This window comes from Gekko japonicus, unplaced genomic scaffold (genome assembly GCF_001447785.1).
Source record: "Gekko japonicus isolate JY-2015 unplaced genomic scaffold, Gekko_japonicus_V1.1 scaffold117, whole genome shotgun sequence".
In the NCBI taxonomy this organism is placed as follows: Eukaryota; Metazoa; Chordata; class Lepidosauria; order Squamata; family Gekkonidae; genus Gekko; species Gekko japonicus.
Window position 1 is genome coordinate 866,655 of NW_015173676.1, and position 25,795 is coordinate 892,449.

The following is a 25,795-nucleotide window of genomic DNA, read 5'->3' on the forward strand; positions in this document are numbered from 1 at the left end:
GGAAGACAGGAGGGCCTGGCGTGATCTGGTCCATGGGGTCGCGAAGAGTCGGACTCGACTGTGCGACTGAACAACAACAACATATAAGTTAAATAAGCAGGGTGACAATATACATCCTTGTAGTGCTCCTTTTCCTATGCTAAACCAATCAGTTGTTCCATATCCAGTTCTAACTGTTACTTCTTGGCCCTTATACAGGTTTCTCAAGAGACATGTGAGGTGGTCTGGTACTCCCAACTCTTTAAGGACTTGCCATAGTTTGTTGTGATCCACACAATCAAAGGCTTTAGCGCAGTCAATGAAGCAGAAGTAGATGTTTTTCTGGTACTCCCTTGCTTTCTCCATAATTCAGCAAATGTTGGCAATTTGATCTGTAGTTCCTCTACCTCTTCGAAACCCAGCTTGTACTTCTGGCAGTTCTTTATCAATGTACTGCTGAAGCCTAGCTTGTAGGATGTTTAGCATGACCTTGTTAGCGTGTGAAATGAGTGCAATTGTGCGATAGTTTGAACATTCCTTGGCATTGTCCTTCTTTGGGATTGGAATGTATACTGACCTTTTCCAATCCTGTGGCCGCTGTTGTGTTTTCCAAATTTGCTGGCAAATTGAGTGCAGCACTTTAACAGCATCATCTTTTAAGATTTTGAATAGCTCAGCTGGGATACCATCACCTCCACTAGCTTTGTTGTTAGTAATGCTTTCTAAGGCCCATTTGACTTTGCATTCCAGGATGTCTGGCTCGAGGTCAGTGATTACACCGTCGTGGTTGTCAAAGACATTCAGGACCTTCTTGTATAGTTCTTCTGTGTATTCTTGCCATCTTTTCCTAATCTCTTCTGCTTCTGTTAGGTCCCTACAGTTTTTGTCCTTTATCATGGCCAGCTTTGCATAGATCTCTAATTTTCTTGAAGAGATCTCTAGTCCTTCCCATTCTATTGTTTTCCTCTATTACTTTGCATAGTTCATTCAGGAAAGCCTCCTTATCTCTCCTTGCTGTTCTCTGGAAATCAACATGCAAGGGGGTACAGCTCATACAGCCAGCAACAAATAACAATTGAGCTGTAGATAATGCAAAAAGCGCTTATAATCTTACTAAGTTACAGAAATTCATAAATTCAAAGTATATAATAGTCTTTTATGCAATTCCAGATGGCCGAAATTCTCCTGAGTTAAACTTCCGTTTCGTAAGAGGAACTTCTTCCAAACATCAAAATCTCAGAGATTGTCTCTTCTCATTCCATGGTTAAATCCAGTACAATTCATCAATTTCCTGAAGGGTAGAACATATTCTTGCAAGATAAAGTCTTTCCAAATAACGGGCAAACTGAACTTAATGTTTGGATGTCAATGTTCAGTCTTGCAATCTCTTTTTTGACCATGTCAAGCTTACCTTGATTCATAGATCTTACATTCCAGGTTCTTACGCAGTATTGTTCTTTGCAGCATAAGACTTTCCTTTCACCATCAGACACATCCACAGCTGAGCATCCTTTCGGCTTTGGCCCAGCTGCTTCACTCTTTCTGGGGTTACTCGTACTTGCCTTCTGCTCTTCCCCAGTAGCATGTTGGACACCTTCCGACCTGAGGGGCTCATCTTCCAGCGTCATATCTTTTAGTCTTTCGTTACTGTCCATGGGGTTTTCTTGGCAAAGATACTGGAGTGGGTTGCCAGTATAGTATTAGGATCTGGGATGTGACACGCTTCTCCTGGGTGCCGGGGGGAGTTCCACCGGTAGCTGTGGCATCTGGCCGGGTTGCGCTGGCAGTTGGGGTGGATCCACAAAAGGGAGCCGCGGTACAACCTCAGAACGGCAGGGGACGGGGTTAGCAGCACCCCTCATGTCCCTCTGCCCCGTGGGCTGGAGATCACTCGCCCCTTTGCTCTCTCTCTAGCCGTCATGCGTAGTGTCTCCTTCTCACATTTTCCCTCCCCAGTCCTCTCTAAGAGCCCCTCTTTTTATTCCCCACGCTCTCCTGCCAGTGCCGCCCTTCTTCCCCATCTCCCTCCTCCCCCATCCGGCCCCACCCTCGTTTATATGCCAGGATGCTCCTCGGGCGTCTGGGGTGTGGTCAGCGGTGGGCCGGCTGTGGTCTTCTCAGCCCGGGGCCACACTCCCGGTGCTGCTGGGTGCTGCGACCGGCTCCTGTTTTCGCCCAGTGGGGCCTGAGTCACGCCTCTCAAGGGAGGGGTGCCATGGGGTTCGCTGGGCAGGCCTCATTCTGCCGGTGGGGTACTTCTTGCCAGGACCCCTGGGAGTCGTCTCGTCGCGCCGCGCCCCTTGTGGGGGCTGTGTCATTGATTCTCCCCGTCTTGATCCCTTTAGCATTTTGGCCAAAAACTCTATGGTAACCGTAGGGTTTCGGTCAGTGTGCTAGAGCATCGATGTGCAACGTCCCCAGTATGATGACATCACTCCTGTGTGACATTATCACACCAATGTGTGACACCACCATCACACGCAGCAGCATCGCCCCACCCCTAGACAGCTCCCTCCCACCCACCCAGCCCATGGGCAAGACAATTGGACATTGGAACCTTAATCTGTGTGCTGCTGGGAGATTGCTCCCCGTGGCATGCAGCTCCTGGCTGGGATGGCTTCTCATGCAGCCCTATTTAAACCAGGCTGCACAAGAAGCCAGCCCCAAGCCCAGCTAGGGGGAACAGTTAGCTCCCCCAAGCCCAGCTAGGGGGAACAGTTAGCTCCCCCAAGCACAGCTGATCCGTGGACTGTCTTCTGCAGTCCTTTCAAACTTTAAAGGGACTGCAGTAGAAGCCCAACAAACAGTTGAGAGGTGGGGTCTACTGGTAATTCCTTAATATATCCACAATTGGGGGGGGGTTTCAGTTTCCCCAAGAAAACCTGGATACATTTGGAATGCTGAAATATATCTGAAAAATACCGATAAGGCATTTTTGGGGTATATTTTTGATTTGGGTAGATCCAAATGCACACCCCTAGTAGGCATGCACAGTTGTGTAGAGACTTCTCAGTCAAGGAGAAAAGTGTGTGTGGGGGTGGCTTTTTGAAAAGAGAAAATTTAGTGGGCCAAAAATAACGTGCAGATGACATTCTCCTCTCCTCCCCTTGTTCACTTGCTTACAGACTTTCTCCTAATATTTTATCAAATAAGCCACAGATTAATCAGAGATATTTTGGGTGTTATCACCATGGGTTTTATTAAAAAATGGAAGCCCTTTCATTTTTGACTTGTCATTTAAACATTTTTAAAGTTGCCATGAAGCATGTATCAGGGAATGCAGGCAGGAGAAAGGTAGACTAAATGAAGCCTTTCTGCTTATCTCCTTTAACCAAGTCATCCTTCTGTGGTTAAATGCAGCTTTGTCACCTGAAGTCTTACGGCTAGACTGGCTCTGCAACTGCCAGAGGAATAGTCTCTTTCCTATCCTTGATTAAGACTTCTTTGTGTGCCAGCTTGTTGACAGCTGGTGGACATTATCTACATCAGTCACCTTACCAAAACTGGTTCCCACGCTGCCTTGCAGACTGCGAGGATTCAGCCATGTGATTGACTGTCATTTGTAGCTGCTTAGGCTCCTCATTTCCACATGAAATGTATGCTCTCAAAAAAGCTACACATTAAAATATGTCTGTTTTGCTGCTGGGAAACCTTGACCAGTTCTTAAAGGTTTTGTGCGGTGGGAGAAGCCTCCCCAGAGTGATCGAGGGAGGAGACTGTTACTTTTTCTCAAATACAGAATTCTGGAATTTGACAGTCTTGTGTTTTCCATGTAAGGTAGCAAGGACAGAAGGATGTAACTTGAATTTCTATTCCAGGGTACATTGGTATAAAACTTATTGTTAGAATGATGTTTAGTGTCTCTAATCAGCTTCTGAACAAAGGCATTACTTTGTCCCAGTAAAAGTCTTAGTATTTGGTTTATGGCTGGAATAAAACTAAAGAATAGTCTGTTTAATGAATTTTGAAGATTGTGTTTTTGCAAATGGGAGAAGTTTATTGACCAATTTAATCGTTTTTAGATCTTGGTGTTCTGAATTGCTCAACCTGGTGTTCTTTTAAATGAGTATGTAAAAGTCCAATCTTGGTAGACTCCAGACTGAATGAATACTTGTAGCTGCACCATATTTAGAGAGAATTTAAGCAAGAAATTTGGGCTGGAAAAAACTGCACTTGAATGGAAGGTGGATTCTTTCCAGAATTGCCAGAATCAATATCTAGGCTATCTAGTCTGTGCAAAGGATGAGGACAATTTCAGAGATCCTGCTGTATATGATTAGTTTATTCTTCCTAACTTGGCTATCCAGGTCAGGGCTAGGCTGAGAGTAATGTGACTGGTCCAAGGTCACCCAGCAAGCTTCCATTGCACAAGTGGGGATTCAAACCTGGATTTCCCAGGTCCTAGTCAGGCACTTAAACCACTATACCATGTTGGCTCTCATGATGGAACAACTTGTTGGAATTAGATTTTTTTGAAAACTGGCATGATTATATATATATGAGGTTAATAAAAGAAAATGTTCACTGTCTACATTTCTTTTCTGGCCATTATTATTATTTATTTAATGTCATGATTATTACTGAAAATAATTTAGGAGGGGCCCTGACCTGGATAGCCGCAGCCTAGCCTGATTTCATCAGATCTCAGAAGCTAAGCAGGGCCAACATGGAGGCATCCAATGGCAAACTACCTCTTGCCTTGAAAATCCTATGGGGTCACCATGTCAGCTGTGACTTGATGGCAAAAAAAAAAAATAGAGGAGGGAGGTGTTAAAAAATTATCCACCCTCAGTCGACACCAAATAGGCTAGGTATGCACGTCACTGGACAGAAGAGACGTGTGCACACACAAAGTTGCCTTATACTGAATCAGACAACTGGTTCATCAAAGTTAGTATTGTCCTCACAGACTGTCAGTGGCTTTCTAAGGTCTCAGGTAGAGAGGTCTTTCATATCACCTACTAATCAGTCCTTACTGGAGATGCTGTGGATTGAACCTGGGACCTTCTGCATGCCAAGCAGTCTTGTCTACCACTGAGCCATGGCCCCACCCCTTTCCCCAGACCATAATTTCAGAGGGTGACCCCCTCAATGCATATACATATATTATACAAATTTCCATACAGTTTTCATCTCCATCCACACTAGGCTGGGCTTGGGATGATGAACCAGATACCATCTGGAGCCATATCAGGATACAAAGACCACAGTATTTTATTTTATTTTTGCTGTCAAGTTGCAGTTGGCTTATTGTGACCCTGTAGGGTTTTTAAGGCAAGAGATGTTCAGAGGTGGTTTGCCATTGCCTGCCCCTGTGTATCTGCCCTAAATTTCCTTGGTGGTCTTCCATCCAATTACTAACCAGGACTGATCCTCCATAGCTTCCAAGATCTGTCAAGATTAGGCTAGCCTCGGTTATCCGGGTCAGGGTGCACAGTATTAATAGCTTGATAAGCAAATGATGTGTCATTTGAAAAATAACTTTGCATTGAACAGCAGCAGCAACACATTGGAAGTACCACCATATTTTATCTCTATATCCCCCTATGGCGATCTTGCCCTCTTCTCTCCCTCCCTCACAGCATTTCCCCCTTTTTCTCCATTCTTTCTTGCTGAGCAGCCCCTATATTTTCTTATTAGTTGGTCTATGGCTGTCCCACTTGGTCACGTTATTTTATAGTTTGATGCTGCCTCAGCCCAGGGACTTGAGGGAAGAGACAAAATCACCTGCTTATATTCTACCTCTTTGGCTTGAATGGGGATCTTCCGTGATCCTCTCACTAGTCTTTGCCTCCTTCTCAGTCAGTGCTAAACTGTCTCTTCTTCAACTGTTGGTTTTCAACTGTCATTTCATAACTGATGCTCTCCATAGAATTCTGTTTGAACATCCTGTTGCTCAAAGGTTCTCAGACTCTGTGAGGCATTAATCCTTGACAGTCCATCACACCCCCTCTTCTCTTCTGTCTCAAGCTGTTCAAATCTAAAGTATTCTCTGTCTTAAACTGAGATAACAGTTTCTCCTCCCTACGGTGAAACTGGTGGGAAGGTACATTGTTAGTCAGTGCTTGGAGAGCTGTTTCTGCCACTTTGTGCCCTGGGGGTGCACTTTACTATGAGGAGGCAGTACTGAACAAATGCCAGCCTCACTTGGCAGCATAGGAATGGGTGGGATCACAGCATGGGGGACATGTGTTAGTGATGAAAACTAGGAAGGTCTGGACATCAAGCTATGGAGCCAGTACCAAGTGACAGAGCAAAGTCTGCCAGGCCTGGAAAACAGAAAAGTCCAACATAGGCAGTGGTGAGACAGCATTTTAATATTATTCCTGAGGCACCAACTGCCTAAGACTGCCCTGGGTCCTCGAAATAGAATTGTTAAGATATCACAGTGGGAAATAAGAGTTAAGCAATTCCCACTCTTTGGCTTACTTTTAACTGCTGGAATGCAGCAAGGACTGGAGATGGAACTGCTGGCATGCTACTCCTCTCTATTACATTCATTTGGAATGTTGGTGTTAATGACAGTGCTGAAATCACTCATCCTCCTGCTGAAGACTGGCTAAAAGTTGAAGGCTTTAGAGAAAATTTACTGTGGAGGAAGTTGCATTTCTAGGTGGGAGGTCAAGGGAAAGAACTCAGGGTAGCAGGTTAATATGAAGTAATTAGTGAAATATGGAAAGAGTGGATATGAGTATAGGGAATACTCCTTATACTCAGAGCAAGATCTGAAGTGTAGAATGTCAAAGTCCTGAAAGGCCGTGATTAAGGAACACAGCTGAGTGATCTGGAGCACGGGTTCAGAACCTTTTTGGTATGGTGACCCACAAGTCCAAATTTACTTGTTACGGTGAGCCATCCAGATTTGGCCCAAGGTTTGTGGGTGCCCTAAGCAAAGTATGCCCTGACCTGGATACCCTAGGCTAGCCCAATCTTGTCAGATCTTGGAAGCTAAGCAGAGTTGGCCCTGGTTAGTCTATGAATGGGAGACCAGACCACCAAGGAAGTCCAGGGTTGTGATGCATAGGCAGGAAGTGGCAGAACACCTCTGAACGTCTATTGCTTTGAAACTCCCATGGTGTCACCATAAGTCAGCTGTGACTTGACAGCAAAAAAGGCAAACTATGACCTTGGCACCCATCCAGTTCAGCATTCCATTTTCTACAGTGACTAACCAGATATTTTTGAGAAACCAACAGACATCATACAAAGGGCATAGCTGCCCCCATTATGAACCCCAAGCAAGTAGTATTCCAACATACATACCCTTTCATATGGAGGTTACGTTGCAGCCTTTGACCACCCTCTCCTTCTCCATTACTCTTGCTCATCCCCCATAAGATTCTCACTCTAGTGACCATGAGGACACATTTTCCTTGATCAACATATGTATTCAGTGAATTAAAAATGGAAGATACTGTTTCTGGGATCAGATCTTGGTTTCCAAAACACAAAAGAGATCAATAGAAAGTGCAGGGGCAGCTATTAGGGAGGGCAGGCCTGCAACCCACTTGCAGAGGTTTTGCAACTCACTTTTGAGTCCCGATCAACAGGTTGGGAAACACAGGTCTAGAGATGGTGGATGCTCTTGCTGCACTGTCTTGAATTTGAGATTTTAGGGCAATTAGATGAAGCCTGGTGATAGGGCTAGCTACATACACTGTGTGCGCAAAAATTAACTAAATTAAAAAGGATTGAGTGCACTGGTCATTGACTGTAACAATAAATTTGATTTGCAGAACTAAATTAAAATGTTCTTTGTCAACTTCTATTAATGTAGAAGTGCCTTTTGTTGAGGAGTTCTGTTTTTACCTGTATTTTCATTCCCCAGTATTTATGTGTGCTCTGTTTTCTGGGCATGGATTTGCAAAAAGTCTTTGTATTTTAGAAACAAAAACAATGCCATTTATTTATTTATTTAATACAGTATTCTCCCCTTCTCCATTTTATCCTCACAACAACCCTGTGAGGTAGGTTAAGCTACCTCTGATTAGGACAAACTAAAACATTGCAAAACTGTGTGCAAACTTTACAGTTCTGTTGTAACTATTAATCAGACTGGATGTTAAAATGAAAAAAAGGAGATGAAGGAGAAAGATGCTGCATGTCCTGATCTTAAGAGTTCATTTTCATCCTATGCCAGATAGATTTGAATAGATTAGATGGTGATGTAGCTGCTATTGTTTCACTTTTAGCCTTCTAGAAGGAAGCAAAAATGGCAGCTGCTTCATCTGTTTCTATAGCTCACATACAGAAGCAATAATATCTGTGCTTGGCTGCCTGAAGGCAATTTTTATGTTCCATAGGTGACCAGGTGCAAGCAAATTAGGCAGTAAAGTTGATCAGTGCAAGCCGATTTCCTGTCTTAAAAGAGCTTTGACTGCCAGAGCAATTTAATTTATTAAACAGTATGATGCATGTTTGTTTAGAAACATTGGAGGCCTATTTTTATTAAATTCAGAGAACCGTTAATTGTTTTGTGTGCATACCAAGTATCTAAACTATTTTGATTTGTTCCCTTTAAGATTAACTGCCACTTTTTTGAACATTTTTGTTTAATGTGTTTCATTTCAAACTCTCCTAAAATTTAAATGCTTATTGTAAATAACTGAGAAATACTAAATATATAATGTTGGCTGAAGCTGAAGGTCTAAGATAAGCTAAAGTGAGGTGATATGCAAATCCATGAACATACTAAGAACATACCCCGTTCGCGGGGTAGGGCGGGGTAGAAATACTCGAATAAATAAAAATAAAATAAAATAAAATGTTAGCTAAGTATTTATTTTAGTAAGGACCAATAAAAATTGGAAGACATGCTTTACACTCCTTCACAGGGAGGCAGATTTTATCAGATACCAGTTCTGAGTATGAATGCTTTGAGCAGGCTGCAGCACCACTGCTAAAGGAAGCTCTGACTGAATGTGCAAACTGTGTTGTATCTAAGTTGTTATCATGTATTGTCTTTATTCAGCTTGTTTCAGTTTCATTGGCAAATGAAAATATCTTTCAGCTCTAATCTATCTGCTTATTTGCCGGCATGATCTCCCCCCCCCCCCGGGCAAAAAAAACAACAACCCTTTTTATATAGGCTAGTGAAAGGTATATAAGGAGCTGTTGTATGCTGTTAAAATGCTTCATTCTGGAGAGGGTCTTAAATGGTAAAGAGTCTGTACTATATGTGGGTCTCTGTTACAATAATATGCATTGTATGCTAAGTCTGGGGACAAGGTATTTTATCAAGTCTGACTAAGTGCTAATCAGTCAGTCCAGCAAACTTCAGCTTTGTACTGTTATATATCTTCTCAGAGGGTTAAGAACACCTACCTCATGAAGAACTCTAATTAGAACTAGTTCTTTGAACCCTCGGTCCATTTCTGATCTGTGAAGGGAAAGGCAAAACTTTTTTCCTTTTTTTTAAGGTTTGTTTCAGAGCCTTTTGCCTCTGTTCCAACATGGCAGTTTCTCGTGTATCCTTCCCACATGTTTTATCTCTAAACGCTGTTCTCATAAAGAGGTTTTACAAGCATGCCCTTCCTTTGGTAAAATATTTGTTTATATAATTTTTCTTTAAAAATTTGTCCCCTGAGGACCACAGGAGGGATGTTTATATTAAATAGCAGTGATGTAAATCAGGAGGATTTTTAAAATGTTGATTCTGGAGTCAGAAATTAGTACAGCAGACAGAGGAATACATGGGTTTTTGTGCATCAAAAAGGGTAATATTTATGGTTTGGAGTTCATATTTTTAGGTGGAGTTGGGGTTTGTTGTTCTTGGGAAATTCTGTCATAAATGGAGGAACTACATGTTACATGATCATTTAAGAAGACTTTTTCTTTCTCAATTACAACCCCTGTGGCTGCTTTTTCAATTAGAAGAATGGCTAAACAGAAGGGAGGCTGTTGAATCCTTCCCTTCCAAGCTGTTTTCCAAATTTCCCTCTGAAAAAAAAACTACCCCCACACTGTTAGTCTACTGGGGGGGGGGGGAGATAATGGGCACCCTCTTCTCCCCTCAGTCATTCTACCCCTTAAAATGCAGCTATAGAATCTGCATTTGGAAAGGGGAAAATAAGTTCATCTTCCTGCCAATCCATCACATGTTTCAGAGGTGTGCACCCCCCCCCCCTCAGTTCCTTTCTTGTTGCCACTTGGTGAGTTCTACCCCTTCACTCTGTACTTACAGGAACTTTCAGCTTCTATGCCTCCATTTGGTGTTTCGTTTCCTTGGAGGGCTTTTTCTCGATTGAACCTGATAAGACTGTCTTTCATTGTTATGTGGGTAAGATAGCTCTCACTGACCTACCCCTTCCCTTTTCCCCTTGTAACTGGGCCGGGTTGCTAGACTTACCTCTTGCCATCAGCATGGCTTCCAGAGCTCTCGATGTCCTACTAAGATGATGCACAAACAATGAGCACGAGCTGTGCTTAATGTGCTTGGCCGAGGCCCATAACATGGATGCCTGTAAAATCTGCCAAGGTATCACCCCAAAAGCCTGATCATATTGAGACTTTTGTTTGAAAGCAGCCCTTATGGGAAAAGGTACTCACGTCTGCGAACCCTTTAAACCCATCCATTTCAGTGCTGCAAAAACCAGCTTCCACCCACTTGGTTCCATCAGTTCTGACCTCCAAACTGCATGCTCAGCCCCCTTTGGTGTGGTCAGTTCCAGAGGCTACTAGTTCAGATAAGCCACATTCCAAGCCACCAGTTCCAACGGTTCCAACTACTGATTCAAGGCATCACCACTCCTCACCGCCCACTCAGACTCGGGATTGCAGCTCCTTGGAACCGTCAGCCAAGAAGGCCCATCAAAAGACAAAGCATAAGGAGAAGTATAAACCTCCTTCAAAGAAACACAAGTCTGCTTCACCACCTGTTGCTTCACCCTCAGATGAAGTGATTATGGTTCCGCCTCACACTCCCGCCCTGCTCTCCAGGTCTCTGGAACAACAGTTCTCGGAAGTTGAAGTTGAGGCACCAGAGTAGACACAAAAACATCACTCACCCCTGGTGGGTACTACTAGGCATCAATGTTCCTCTAAGCTGTGCTAGGGGGAGCACAACATTTTAGCTAGCTGCTTAGATAATTTAGCTTCCAGCTCAGGAGCATTTCCCCCTTCATTGGATGGGGGCACCTCATTTTGGGGCCCATAGAATTGGACCCCCCTGGGGGGGGGTTAAGGAGAGGCACCAGCAGCTGTGCTGCAAATTTGGTGCTGCTACCTCAACAAACAGAGCCCCAGATGCCCCCAGATCAATTCTCCATTATAGTCTATGGGGCCCATTGACTATAATTTAGATATTTACACTCAAATCAAGGATTGCAAGCAAACAAGGAGAAATTTAAAGTTAGCTGATGAATAGAGAGGATAGGGGGGTTGGGGCAGGCCTGTAGCTACAGTGGGGCATCTCAGTGGGGCAATACTATACCTATCCTGTAGATGTGAAGATCTTTGGCTCTATGGAAAGCAGATGCTACAAATGACCAATGCCCTGGATATTAATGTTTCCATCTCTGACAATAAATCCTGGGATAAGATTCTCAGTCACCTGTACCCAACTCACCTGGCACAGTAACCTTCCCCATTCTAGAGGGCTTAACAGACTGCACTTTACCCATTTGGCAGAAGCTTGCATCCATTTGAGCCACCTTCCTCCAGGTAGAGAATTTAGACAGGGTGAAACAAGAGGTGTGCACACACCCCTCTCCATCCTCAGTTGTGACAGAGGAGATGCAGGCAAAGCGGAGACCGGACCAACGTTCTCCTCTCGCAGACAGAGAGTGAAGACAGCTGGACGCCCTCATTGGCCCATAACTTCAACATTTCCAGCTACCATTCAATCATGGGAGGGTATCAGCTGTACCTGAACTTCCTCTTTGATAAACCTCAGGCACTTGCAAAACTTGTGTAAAGTGAAGCTATTAAACCACTCAAACAGGAGATTAATACCAGGACACACTGCGGATGCCTCGGTGAGTTCTATCAAAGTATAATCAATCAATATCTCCAATTACAGTATTTCAAAGCATAATCTAACAATTCCTCAATATACAATAAATTTGTGCACTTAGAGAGAGGACCTACACCAACCATTTGAATGTACGGAGTAATCATAATAAAGATTGTATGTGATTGGTGTCCTCCAATGCTGGGAGAAGTCCATTTTGTGATAACAGCCTTGAAAACTCCTTATGACTATTAGAAAGTCACAGATAGCGCAAATGATTGTAACCTAAAAATGTAATCCCTAGAGCAAAGTATAGGTTAGAATATTGAGATAGCAGGTACAGATGTTGGTTTTAAGATACAAAAATGTGAGCTCATAGAAAATAAGGATACGTGATATTGTTATTAGATAGAGAATATCTAAGAGGCAATTATTGGAAACTTAAGCATTTGATACCCCTGTTTGTGTTATATGTGTGTATGTTTGGTTGGTTTGTTATGAAAAAACAAATAAAATTCTACCCTTTGAGGGCAGATTTTTATATATAAAAAAAGAAAGTCACAGATACTATGCGAAACGAGAGAAATTACTGGGACCTCATTGGAGAAGGAAAATGACACAGACAACGAGAAATTTAGTGGACTGTTTTGTTCTAGAGGGATTGTTGTCTGACTTAAGAGGATAATGTCTACCTGAGGGACCGCCTTTCCCCGTATGTTCCCCCAAGAGCACTGAGATCCGGGACACAAAACCACCTGGTCCCCCCTGGCCCTAGGGATGCTAAGTTAACAGCAACAAGAACCAGGGCGTTCTCCCTAGCTGCACCAATGCTATGGAACGAGCTCCCAACTGGAATTCGAGCTCTGCAGGATCTTCAACAGTTCCATAGAGCGGTGAAGACTGAACTGTTCCGACAAGCGTTCTAATAGCCCTGGCCACACTGGCCGTTCCACATAAGCACTAGCACTTTATACGGATGGCCGCCAAATCGCAAATCTCAATAGGTTGTATTTACTGTAATGTTTTATGGTTTTATGGTATGGTATTGTATTAGTTGTGATAACTGGTTTTAATTGTATACTGGTATTAATTATTTGTAAGCCGCCGTGAGCCACCTTGGCGGGAGGGCGGGGTAAAAGTTTGATAAATAAATTAAAAAAAATACTTGTGAATAGTGTATACTAAGTGCCGGCTCCAGGGTTTTTTGCACACTAGGCAAGGCTACCTTCTGGCACCCCCCCATGAGAGAGGAAGAGGAAGACAGGAAGGGAAGAGGAAAGGAAGGAAGGAAGGAAGGAAAGAATGAATGAAAGAAAGAAAGCCACCCCTTCCTCTGTTCTTTGACAAGAAGCAGGGATGCCTCTCTCCTGAGGCTGTGTGGGGGGTGGGAGAAAGGAGACCGAGGAGGCGCCACATCAGCCAAACAGCCCCCCCAACAACCCCCGCTGGGGCTCCCTGGTCATACCAACCCACCATGGATCTGCTCCCCAAATGCGTGCAGGACTTGAGCTCTCTGAGCTGAGGCACTGGAGAGAAGTGCCCGCCCCATCGGCCTCTGCCACCCAAACTGCCCTCCGGCCCCTCTGACTGTGGGGGAGGGGCCAGGCATGGCAGGCTCAGCCGCTCCGGCACTCGGCAGGCTTAACCCCTTCAAGGCTGCAGCAGGCAAAGGGGAAAGGGAGGTGCGTTGCCCAGGCTGCCCTCCACTGCTCAATGGGGCTACTCGGGAGGAACACAGCAGGTGTGGGGTCTGCTGCTGAGCTCCCCAAGGCGGCTCCAGCACGTCTCCTCTGAGGAGGGTAGAGCTGGCAACACTTACCTTCCCTGTTGCTGTGGGCAGCCTGGGTGGAAGGAGGGAGGGCGGTCGGGACTCACATCAGGGGAGAAAAGGAGGAGGCGGCAGCAGCTGGGGGCAGCTATGGCCAGGGCACGCGGGGGGCCAGGGCGGGGGGCTTTTGGTGAGGAAGAGGGTGGCACAGTTAGCTCTTCAGCCACTTCCTTCCATATCTCCTCCGCACTGGCTGGAGCGAACTTACTTGCCAGTCGATCCTCCCCAGCAGAGCCAAGGAGGTGGCAGTGGCGGTCACCTGGTCAGGGAGAGGGCTTTTGGCGGGGGGGGCTTTTGGCGGGGGGCGCGTGCAGTTTGGTGCCCCTAAGGGCCAGCGCGCTCTAGGCAAACACCTAGTGAGTGAGCCGGCCCTGGTCCTAGCTACATGCCAGAAATTAGGACTAGTGGTTAATCTTGAGAAATCATGTCTTGAGCCTTCCCAGCAGGTGCAGTTTATGGGAGTCTCACTGGACACCTTAAGGGTGAGAGCATTCCTACCTAAGGATAGGATAGGTGCTATTGTAGCTTTGGCACATTCTTTTCTTTGTAAGCGCTGTCAGTCAGTTAAATCGATCCAGGGCTTATTGGGCCTTATGGCATCTACTACTGCAGTTTTCCAGCATGCCAGGCTCAGAGAGCCAGTTTGGTGTAGTGGTTAAGTGCGCCGCCTCTAATCTGGGAGAACCGGGTTTGATTCCCCACTCCTCCACTTGTACCTGCTGATGTGACCTTGGGTCAGTCACAAGCTCTGGCACAGCTGTGCATGAAGGACCAGTTTGTGTCAGAGTTCTCTCAGCCCCACCCACCTCACAGGGGGTCTGTTGTGGGGAGGGGAAAGGAAAGGAGTTTTTAAGCCGCTCTGAGACTCCAAGTGAAGGGCGGGGTATAAATCCAATCTCTTCTTCTTCTGCATGAGGCCTTGGCAGCCATCTCAGCATTCCATGATTTCATGGAGGGTTCTCTGTTGTTCTCCCATAAGCTGTCTCAGTGTTTTCTGAATGGATTGGTTAATGTTTCCCCTCCCTGGCCTACTGTCATTCCCCAGTGGTCCCTTTCCCTTGTTTCAGCGGAGCTTATGGGTGTCCCATTTGAACCATTAGCAACCTGTTCACTGTCCCTATTGACGTGGAAGGTGGTGTTCCTGGTGGCAATTACATCCACAGGACAAGTTAGTGAGTTGGATGTGCTTAAAGTAGACTTGCCTTTTCTGAAGATTTTCAATGAAAAAAATCGTCCTGCATCCCAGCCTAGATTTTTTGCCTAAGGTGGTCTCAAAGTTTCATCTACCCCAGGAGATTATCTTGCCCATATTTTTCCTGTCACCCACCTCTAGAGCTGAAAAAGCTCTTCATAACCTGGTTGTTTCAAGGCTATATTGTATTTAGGTGGGCTGTGGCAGCAATCTGCTCCTGTTCCAAGGCTGCAGGTAAGACCTGTGGGAAAGACCTGCCCCCTTTGATGTTCACTCTGCTAGGGCTCAAGGTTCTTCATCTGCTTTCCATTGGAGAGTTCCCCTTGCTGACATCTACAAGGCAGTGATCTGGTCAGCAAAGGATAATTTCATGAAGCACTACACTCTTGACCTACAATCGAGAAAAGACCCTGAGGTGAGAAAGGTAATACTTCAGTCATTGTTCCACTGAGAATCACCCCACCTCCTCTGGTTAGTAGCTAGCTAAAATCCCAATGTGGGGCTTCACTGAAGACAGAAGATGAAAACAGAGTTGCATTTACCTGTAACTGTTGTTCATTGACATCTTCTTTGCAGACACACATTCCCTCCCTCCTGCCCTGCTGTGAGCTCTCTTCCTGAATTAATCTATGGTGTTTTCCTGATAGCATGTGGCAGGCAAGCAGGAACTGAAAGAGAGAGGGTGCATGCCTCTGGAGCATGTGATGGTTTGGTGGGAAACTACTGCACTTGCTCTGAAGGCTGGGTGGGTGCCCCCTTGGTTTCTAGAAGCTTAAGAAAACTCTGATCACAGCTGGCCTGCACCTGTGCATTCCCAATGTGTGTCTGCACAGAAGATGTTGATGAACAACAGTTACTGGTAAGTGCAACTCTGGTTTTATTAAATTATTTTGGAACTTTACCTAATGTGTAGTTTTGCCCTAAGTTACAAGAGGAGGAGAGCTGTACTGAAGATAATGTTGATGGGTTTTACATTGTGTGAGCAATGCAAATTGAATTCCTGTTAAATATAACAGAAGAGAGCTATCTGGAATATCTTCCTGTGCAGATTTCCATAGAACTCATTAACTGTTCCCTACTAATGGCTTTTCCCTCTCTTTTTTCAGGGTAGCTCTGGTACACAGTGTACAAAATGCACTTAAAATATTTCAGAGGTAGCTAACTGCTATGAATGCTCTCCTTCCCCATTCACACTGTACCAGTTAATGGAGATACAGTCCTGGCCTATGGTCCAAAAGACTGATTGTAGTGTGATTTGAAAAGCAGTTTCCTGTGGGGGACATGTGCTGGGATGGCTGACAGGTGATCCTTTACTGCATGAAAAACTACTTGAGAGCTTGTGATTTGGAGTGGCACAACAGGGCAATGTGTTCAGCCTCTAAAGCAGTAAAAAGAAATTAAGAGGAGTTGTTGTTTGACACAATATATATCTATACTAGAGACTTAAAGGACCAGGACACCCTCCTCAAATTAGGAGGGTATTTCCCCCATTTTTTCCAATAGAAACACTGGAAAAAGTAAAATATTTCCTTCCTCCTGAATGCTATATTTTTAAATCTACCGTTTTGTTCATTCAAAATGCTTTCTGGGCAGTATGAAGATTTGCATGTAGGACAGGCTGTAGCAACAGATAAATTATAATCCCTGCATTGCCACCTGCACTACCTACCTCCCCATCCTGTGGATTTGTCTGTTCATGGCAGGTGAATTGGTGGTTAAATAATCTGGGTTTAAATATTTGTAGTACTCATGGTGTTAGGGTTGCCAGTCTCCTGGTGGTAGCTGGAGATCTCCTGGGATTACAACTAATTATACCCCATTGAAGTCTCTCCCCAAACTACACCCTCCTCAAGCTCCAGCCCCACATCTCCAGGTATTTCCCAACCCCCAGCTGGCAACCCTATATTCTCTTGTTTTTGATATTATGGGCAACTTTGAGTCCATACTGAGTAGAGGAAAGTCCAAATAAATAAACAGTTATATACGGTGCATATACAAAATTACCATTCAAGATGCATTTTTATAACTTAGAGGGTACAGCCATCTCCATGGAAGGAGCATACAGGGCATTCTTTGTTTATGGATTGCTGCTTGCCTTCTCTGGAGACTTTAATCTAGTTTGGTAGAGATTTAGAAGGCACTACCCCAACTGTGCTGTCATCCTGATTTGGATGCCTTTTCATCTCCCTCATCCAAGGATTGTGACAGACACGCTGTTACAGAGAAACAAACAGTTTATTGCCCTATCCTGCTGGTGGTAGAGAAATTCAGAAGTCTTAAAATTCATGGGAATATCTCTTTGTATGTGTCAAATGCCATGTCTACAAGATGTCTGTAATGTTTTGTGAAACCACATTGCAAAAAACAATAGCAATATATGTGCTGTCTGGTGGAAAAACTGCTTTGCTCCTTGAATACAAAATATAGTGCATCTGGTGCTGGGGAAATGTGTTTGCATAACAGTATAACCAGCAAAGAGGCAACAAATGCACCTTTATTGTGCTAAAAACAATCTGAAAAGGTTATAAATGTATACCTTTTGCATGCATACAAGCTGTTCTTTCTCTTTTACTACAGAGGTGTTATTTAAAGTATTTGCTGCTTCTCAGCCCTTGAATCATCTTGAATTTTAAATTATTATTTTGGTATGTGATGGCACAAGTCTAAGCTAGCTGGTCAGCTGCTTGGGATGCCAACTAAACCCTATGCTGACATAACTCAAAGACATGCGAGTGTATCTGGAAGTATGACAGCATAGTACTGTGTTGGAGCCACAGCTTTATAGTCCTGCCATCAATGAAGCTCCACTGGCATAAGTCCTAGAAATGGACAGTGCCAAGGGAGTGCTGAGGGAGGAGTAGGCATTCATTGGCATTCTAAGAATGAAAACACAGCTGCTTTCAAACACACCTCAATGCCATAGTGCATCTTAGGGTACTAAGTCTGCAGCCAGTGACAGCTTTCCTAAGCACTAGATAACCCCTTCCAGGACATCTGTATCTCAGACAATAGGACAGAGGTCATAGGGTTACACCTCTTTGGCCTCGTATTTTGCACACTTAGAACACACACACATCTTTGGCAATGGGAACTTTAAAAAAAAGTTCTTGATATGCAGACTGAATGTAATTTTTCTACCAAGAGCTTTGAAAGTTGAAAGCAATGAACACCATCAGATTTTGCTTACTTTGATCATATTTTCAAGTACCCTGAAATTACAGGACTTCAGCTTCTATCTACTTTAGAAACCTTGAATGAACAGACTGACTTGAGGGCTGACACCTGCTCACCCTTCTCCCCAGTAATTTTGTTCAACTACTTTCATAGTAATATATTAAATACAAAAGATGGCCATTTAGTAATGGCTAGGAATTGTTTAACCCAACATAGTTCAAATTCTGCCTCTCATCTGCTTTTCTGTGATTGCAGTACATAATATAAGGTCATGAGAAATACTTTTCTGCTTAAATTAATTTCTTTATATGTAATAAAAATGTTACTACTTGTTGGCATGTATGAGGAAAAAACCTTTTGCTCATTTCTGAAGGAACCCAAAGTGATGAACATCAAAACATTTTAACATTAAAACATCAAGAAATTAAAACAGCATTTAAAGTTTACATAAAACATTTAAATAATTCAATCAAACATATAAACACATATAACAACACAATCAGGGAGAAGGGCCAATAACAGTTAGTGGGGGAATGACAAACAAAACAAAAAGTCTTTACTTGCTAGCAGAAGATGAAGATAGAGGAAGGCAGATGAATCTCCCTGGGGAGGGAATTCCAAAGTTTTGGTGCCATGACTGAGAAGACCCTTCCTCGGATTGCTACTCATCTAGACTCAGATGGAGGGAGTACCTGAAGCAGGACCTCTAAAGATGACCAGAGCACTGTTCCCTCTAAGCTGAGTCAGTGTGAGCTAGCTCACAGTTTTTTAGCCTCCGGCTCACACATTTTTGTCTTAGCTCGGGAAGGAGGGCTCCAAGCAAACTAATTTATGCAGCAGCTAAATCACTTGCTCACAACTTTAATGCCAGTGGCTCACAAAGTAGAATTTTTGCTCTCAAGACTCCACAGCTTAGAGGGAACATTGGACCAGAGTGGACAGGAAGGTTCATATGGGAGTAGACGATCCTTAAGATATGCTCACCCAAAGCCATGTAGGGCTTTAAAGGTTACTATCAGGAACTTATATTTGGTCCAGAAGAACATTGGGAGCCAATGTTGGAAAATGATGGAAAAGCCTGACCTAATATGGTCCCTAAGATCCACTCCATTCAACATTCTAGGTGTAGCATTCTGCTCCAGATGTAGCTTTCAGACAGTCTTCAAGGGCAACCCCACACAAATTGCGTTTCAGTAATCTAATGTAAATATTACCAAGGCATGCACCACTACCTAAGATCTTTTCTGTCCAAGAAGGGCTGCAGCTGGCTCACCAGCTGAAAGGCACCTCTGGTCACCACTGCCACTTGTATATCCAACAGGAGGCCCAGGTCCAGCAGAACCCTCAAGCTACGAACCTGCTCTTTTAGAGAGAGACTACCCCATCCAGGACAGGAAATATCCCAATTCCTGGGTCAGACTTTCTCCTCCATGACTAGCACCTCTGTTTTGTTGAGGTTTTTAAGTTTCCACTTGTTAGCCCTCATCCATCCTAAAACTGCCTCCGGGCACCTGTTCACAGTTCACACTGCCTCCCTGGCATTTGCTGGAAGCATGAGGTAGAGCTGAATGTCATCCACATATTGGTGACAACTCAGCCTACATTTTCAGATGACTACTCAAGTGGCTTTAGGTACATGTTAAAAAGCATCTACATTATGACAGGCTAATATTGGATGGCAGCAACTTTTCACACACTAATGCATGTTATGAAAAAATGGACAGTCAGATTGTGTGATTGCAAGTTAAATGGCATGTAGTTGCATCCAATTGTATGACTGACTGAGTAGTCAAGGACTTTTCTTATTCATGATCCTGGGTCCACAAAGGCTGTGTTCCTCTGGCATTTGGCAGGGAGAGCTGGCTCTCACATGAAAGACTTAACAGAAATAGCTTGTGGGTCAGGCTTGGGTCTGAAGGACATTTCTCCTTTGTAGCTATACTTCTCTGAAAAAACAAGCTTTGGAAAGAACCCTTTTGACATTATCCAAAGTGGAATAAATTCAGTTGTAAGGCAAAATACCTAATAAATTACTTTGGACTTCATCAGATCAGATCACTGCCCCCCTTCCTTTTCTCCAGTAAAGGTTTGAATATGTGTGAGTAGTATATTAAATTCAGTCAAAGTAATTGCTTCTTGTCATAAATATCCTAAATGTGCTGCTTCCAACAGCTTTCCAGAGCATACAGAAAGGAGGACGTTCTGTAAATAGAGACACGTTTCCATAGTGAAAAAGGCACCACTCTGATTTTATTTTCATGTGCTTTTTGGCCCTTGCTTCTGAAGCCAGGCATCTGTTTGACAGCTGACTTTGCAAGGCATTTTCTTCCATTACTGTTCAGAGGAGGAAAAAAGGATGAAGGATTTTAGGTACTTGCTCAGAGCCACTTAAACTTATGTTACAAAAATAGACAGACAGAGATGGTTCTCAAAAATTCATTACTAACAACAATCATGAGAGGGCATCTGACAAAATCTCTTACTTTGAAAGGTATGACCAGGACCTAGAGTTGCTGGCAGGGGGGCTTGGGGGACATTCCAGGGGTGGGCAGAGACATCAGCGATGTGCTGACGTCACTTCCAGAAGTGATGTCATCAGGTTGGCGATGTTGGGGTGATGCTCTAGTTTTGTGGCAAAACTCTCTGGTAAAAATGCCTACAAACCATAGAGTTTTGCCCCAAAAGTAGAGTGGTACCCTTGTTGCCATGATGACATCATTTCTGGAAGTGACATCAGGACGTCACCACCATCATGTGGGGACATCTGTTTTGGGGCGGGGTTCCCTGCCAGCCAGCTGGCCAGTGGTGTGCCGGAGCCCCCAAAAGTGGGGGAATCCCCCACCTTGACCAGGAGCCTGGGAAGCCTACCAGAACCTAAATATATAGTCTGGTAACAGCTTATCTCAAAATTAGCTTTTTCTGCCTGCACTTCATATGTGTAGTATCTGTCATGTCAGAAGTAAATATGCGGTTGATGGGTACTTGTCATGGTTTGCTTATTTCTCATGAGCCATTTTACTGTTAAATCTCTTGCCCTCTTGCCTGACTTGATTGGTGTCAGTTTAATTATGAGTGTGGTTGAGCCTGAAACAGGTGGAGTTGGTTATGTTGCCAAAGTAAATACATTGTATATGTGTGTTTTAGAAATCTGAATTTAGAGACTACGCATTGTTTGAAAGCAGTATAGATCCAGTGTGTACATATTTGGCTTTGGCCAGTCTTCTATTGCATTCTGTATCCTTTTAATAAGTTAACATAGGATATAAAAACTGTTTCAAGTAAAATACAATTAAAATCATGCTGTGTAGAATATACAGCATAATTTTACAAAGAAAAATCTTAACATGAACAGTGACTCTGCTCCACTTTACCAGTTTTTAGTAATTAGCTGGCTTGTCCACACTGAATTTGTTTGAAAGTGCTCTGCTCTCAAAGTGACCGTTAGTGTGGTGTGTCTCATTTTCAGCTACCCTAAATACAGTACAACTTCAAAGAAGGCTGTCGCTGATTGATAGTAATGCTCCGAGTTTTTCAGCCACTTTACATTGCCTTGAAACTTGTCTTGTCTTTGTCTTGGTACACCGTTTTACATGTTTTTTGTTCTGCTACTTTATTTCCAAACTTAACTTGAGAGACAGCCATGGTGTCCTAGAAGTTATAGTGCAAAGTTGTATTCATGAAGATCATCGGTTCTGAGCTGTGTACTTACTGGACTCTTTTGGTCTTTGTGTTGTTACTGATTGACTAGTATCATCATGAACTCTGAGCTGTGTATATAGCATAACTTTCTGTGCCCTTTGTAGGAGTAGGCCTGAACTTAGCAGATCCACAAGGTTTTCCATTCTTCAGTTTGTCTATTTTTTCTGGTGCCATTACTGGTTCTTCAACGATATGGTTTTACAGTTTGCACATGGCTAGTGAAGCTCTACTTCATATATAAGTTTTCTCTCCCTCCCCTCTTTGTTTGAAGATTATGTTTCATTTTGTTTTTTAGGTTCTCCAGGCCAGCACCTATGTTCTTGGATGATTCCTTCAGAAAGTGGGCACGTATTCGGGACTTCGTGCCTCCCTTTGGAGTCAAAGGACAAGGTAGGCTGTCGGTAGAGTATCCTACAAGCTTGTTTTCTGTAGGACAACAGTCCTAGAAAGGTACAAATATATGAGAAGGCACCATAGTCATTCGTGTGATGTGTGATTACAGTATTTGGAATGTGGAACTAATATCACAATGCCCCTTTTTCATATGTTTGGAAAATCCGTTCTGATGTCTGATCTGGATAAGTATTGTGATTTGGTAAAGAACAGTTTAACCATACAGTACTCTACAGTTCGTTAGTGCAGTAATGGAGGAATCCCAATTTTCCAGTTCTATCAGATTAAGAATTTAATATCTGCGAGAAAATAGGCAATGTGAATTGGAAAGAGAATTTGATTCTTTTGAATTGTTCTTTGTTTCGGAAAGTAAGTATAAATATTCACTTTCCAGATTTTATAAAATAATATGTATTATGTAGTGTTGCCAAGTCTTACCATCTTAATACCGGGGGAGTCCTGAACCTGGTTGGGAGTTCTTTTGCGCACGCGCACAGTGTCACGCCGCAATCACGTAACGTCATCACACTGGGCACATCGCCGGGCAACGCTCTAGCAATCAGCCTAAAAACTCTATGGTAACATAGAGTTTTCAGGCTGGTTGCTAGAGTGTCGCCCAGCAACATGCCCAGCAACTTGCCCAGCGTGATGACATCACTTCCGGGTGACATCATCATGCCGGGCATATCATGCCGGGCATGTCAGCCCGATCTGGCCACTTTGGGGGTGGGGTTCCCCCCACCGGCTGGAATCGGACTGGTGGGTTGGGGGCCCTTCGGTGGGAAAATTCCCGCCCCCGGGGGACCTGGCAACCCTATTGATTTGGGCTCAGGCCAATCTTTTTTAAAGAAATGGCATAAGGCTGAGCATGCAGGCTAGGAATTTCTGCTTTTCAGCTGGTCTAATCTTTTCAGTTAGTTTTATTTTACATGAGAATGCAATTAAGATGTTGCATCAGTGGCCTCTTACCACTGTTAGAATTTCAAAGATTTATAAAACAGTATATAATGAATGTTGCCATTGTAGAGAAAAAAACACTGACTATACCCATTTGTGGTGGAAGTGTAAAAGGGTACAAAGGCATCAGTCTATGGTCAGGGACATTCCTTCTAGGGACATTCAATATGTGGTAGAGTTTAATCCAGAATTGTTTTTGTTAAACTTTGTTGGTGTCCAAAGAAATTTTAGACTTCTATTCTTTACAGAATAGATGGAACAGTTGTTATAATATATTTTATGTGTTATAATTAATAATAATTTTAAAAAAGAAAATCCATTCTGATGTATCTGCCTTACAAGTAAAGTGAGCCAAAGGGTGTTATGAAACCTTCATGCCAAAAATAATATTTCTGAAACCTGTGGGTATATCATCTTGGAGACTAAGATAAGTAGGATACTTGGAAACAATACTACATTTCAGAAAGGACATAATTTACATAACATACTTTGCTCATGGATAGTCAGAATATTTCACAGAGAATGTAAGATTTCAGACAATGGCATTGGGTACAGGTAGCAGTGTCTTGTACCATAAAGCATTCTTAGAATAATACTCTGAAAAATGGTGCCATTTCACTAGAACATCTGTTTTCACATCATGTAAATGAATGTTCTGCATGAGACAGTGCATTTAAATTACAATGGTATTAGTTATGCTGATAATGGGAGAGTCTAAAGAACATGAATTAGATATTTGCATAAAAAGTTAAAAAAGAAGACTCCACTGAGTCCCTGTCCTTGCAGTAGGCCAAATCCTAGACCATATGGGCATTTTAAGGTTTGTGCATCAGTCTCCCCTTCCTGTTAGCGGCATTTTCATCCTAGTGAGGCTGACAGAATTAATGCAACTCTGCAGTTTGCCCAGAGAGATTAGCTGCAAAGGCTGTTGAAACTTCTGATAGAAATAGGAAGGCTGCATTGACGTGATACAGATTGGACCATTCCTTGTTTTCAGGCTTCCAAGGTGTGTAAGAATTCTCAGCATTTAGGTTTTCTAAATCTCACAGGCAGCTTGTCAAATTCTTCTGCCAAGCCAAATCAAAATGGAGAACTTTGGCATGGGATGATTGAATGGCTCTGGCAGCCTCCACTTTACATTTCAAGTCTGCTGCCAGCTTGTGTCACCACCACAGTGTTATGTAAATCTAGGGTTTATATTGGATTTTCTTTAGTTAAAAACAGTAACAGCCATTACTTAAATGGTTGGGAGGTGAAGCAATGGGAGCAAAACAGCTGAATGGATTGTTTAATGCCCTCATGGGACAAAGCTTTATGCCAGGATTCAGTCTGAAGCAGTTTGTACGTGTGGGAGGGAAGAATTATTACTTTCTGTAAACCAGTATTCCTAATGGTTGTGCTGACAGGCCAGGAGTGTGAGAGAAGCAAATGGCACCCCTCTCCATCACATATCACTGGGAATTCTTGCATCAGCCTTTTCTGCTTATCCCAGGAGATGCATTGTGGATGAATAATAGTGACCTGGTGACAGCATCAGCACCTCATTAAGGTCCTCAGTCAGGGCTGGTCCATTGCTGGTTGAAATGGGGCTGCATGAAGATAGTGTGAATGGCTTCCAGAACCACGGTAACTTGAGAGATTGAGCACCTTTGAAGTGCAAGATATGCCCCAGAGGTTGGCATTCTACTTTGATTCTTCAGGAACTTATCTTCATGGCAGTTTTGCAAAATGGTCTGTACCATGAGAGGAGCTTGGTGCAGATGTTCAGGTGCTTCAGCCAACTGGGCAGCTATTTGCTTTGAACTTCTTTTCCTCCTCTGAACTTGGGATCACCTGGGCCATGGGCTGCATAGTTACTTTTGAAAGTTTCTGGTGGGTGTCCCAGATAGTTTTAGTGTATTGATTCCATAAGTGGATTGTGGTTTCATACTCAATTACTAAGTGGCCAAGTAGACTCTATCACTTGGCATCTCATATCAGATTTGTACTCTGCGTACTGTATACTTGAAACCTGCCAAATTCTGAACTCAGATATAGAATGCAATCACATACCTTAAGAGTAATAGGAAATAAAATTCTTATTTTCTATAGATTGCTGGTGTAGAGAATCTACACTGTGAAGCCCCCAGGAAATGGCATTTGCTGTTCAAAATAGGATAAAGAACCTCAGTTCTGATGTGGCAATAAGTAATGGGTGTAGAAAACCTAAAACATACCAAGGTGATTTTTGCCTGTGAAATCACAGTTGCAGACAGCCAACAAGATCATGAAAGAATATGCTTGATCCGTGAGTGTGTTTTTTTTCTTTCAAACAAAGTGTTGGTGGAAAATTGTTTCTGTGTCTATGGCTGCAATCATATGAACAATTAGACCCGCCATAGATGCGAATGCTGGGCTGATTTAAAGGGTGCGATCAGACAACAATGTCTGGGATGCCCCGCAGCCGTTGGCAACCCGTTCTCCGCCACAGAAGAAGAGTTAAAAGACACTGGGGGAAATCCAGTAGTAAATGGGTTGCGACGGGCCACGGACGGACTTTCCTGTGTCTGATCACTCCAGCATGCTCTCATGGCATTGGAATGATCTGATCAGGCCATCCTGACTCCGTGCCGTTGTTTCCCCC

General features: G+C 43.5%; 1 protein-coding gene across 1 annotated transcript in view; it reads left to right on the top strand.

The window, feature by feature from the left end:
• ST3GAL3 (ST3 beta-galactoside alpha-2,3-sialyltransferase 3) overlaps positions 1–25,795 on the top strand; it is a 360,651-nt gene that overhangs the window by 194,285 nt on the left and 140,571 nt on the right. The window contains exon 7 of the mRNA XM_015422952.1: positions 22,118–22,212. Within this exon, the coding sequence (XP_015278438.1) occupies positions 22,118–22,212 (95 nt within the window). The remainder of the gene's footprint in view (positions 1–22,117; positions 22,213–25,795) is intronic.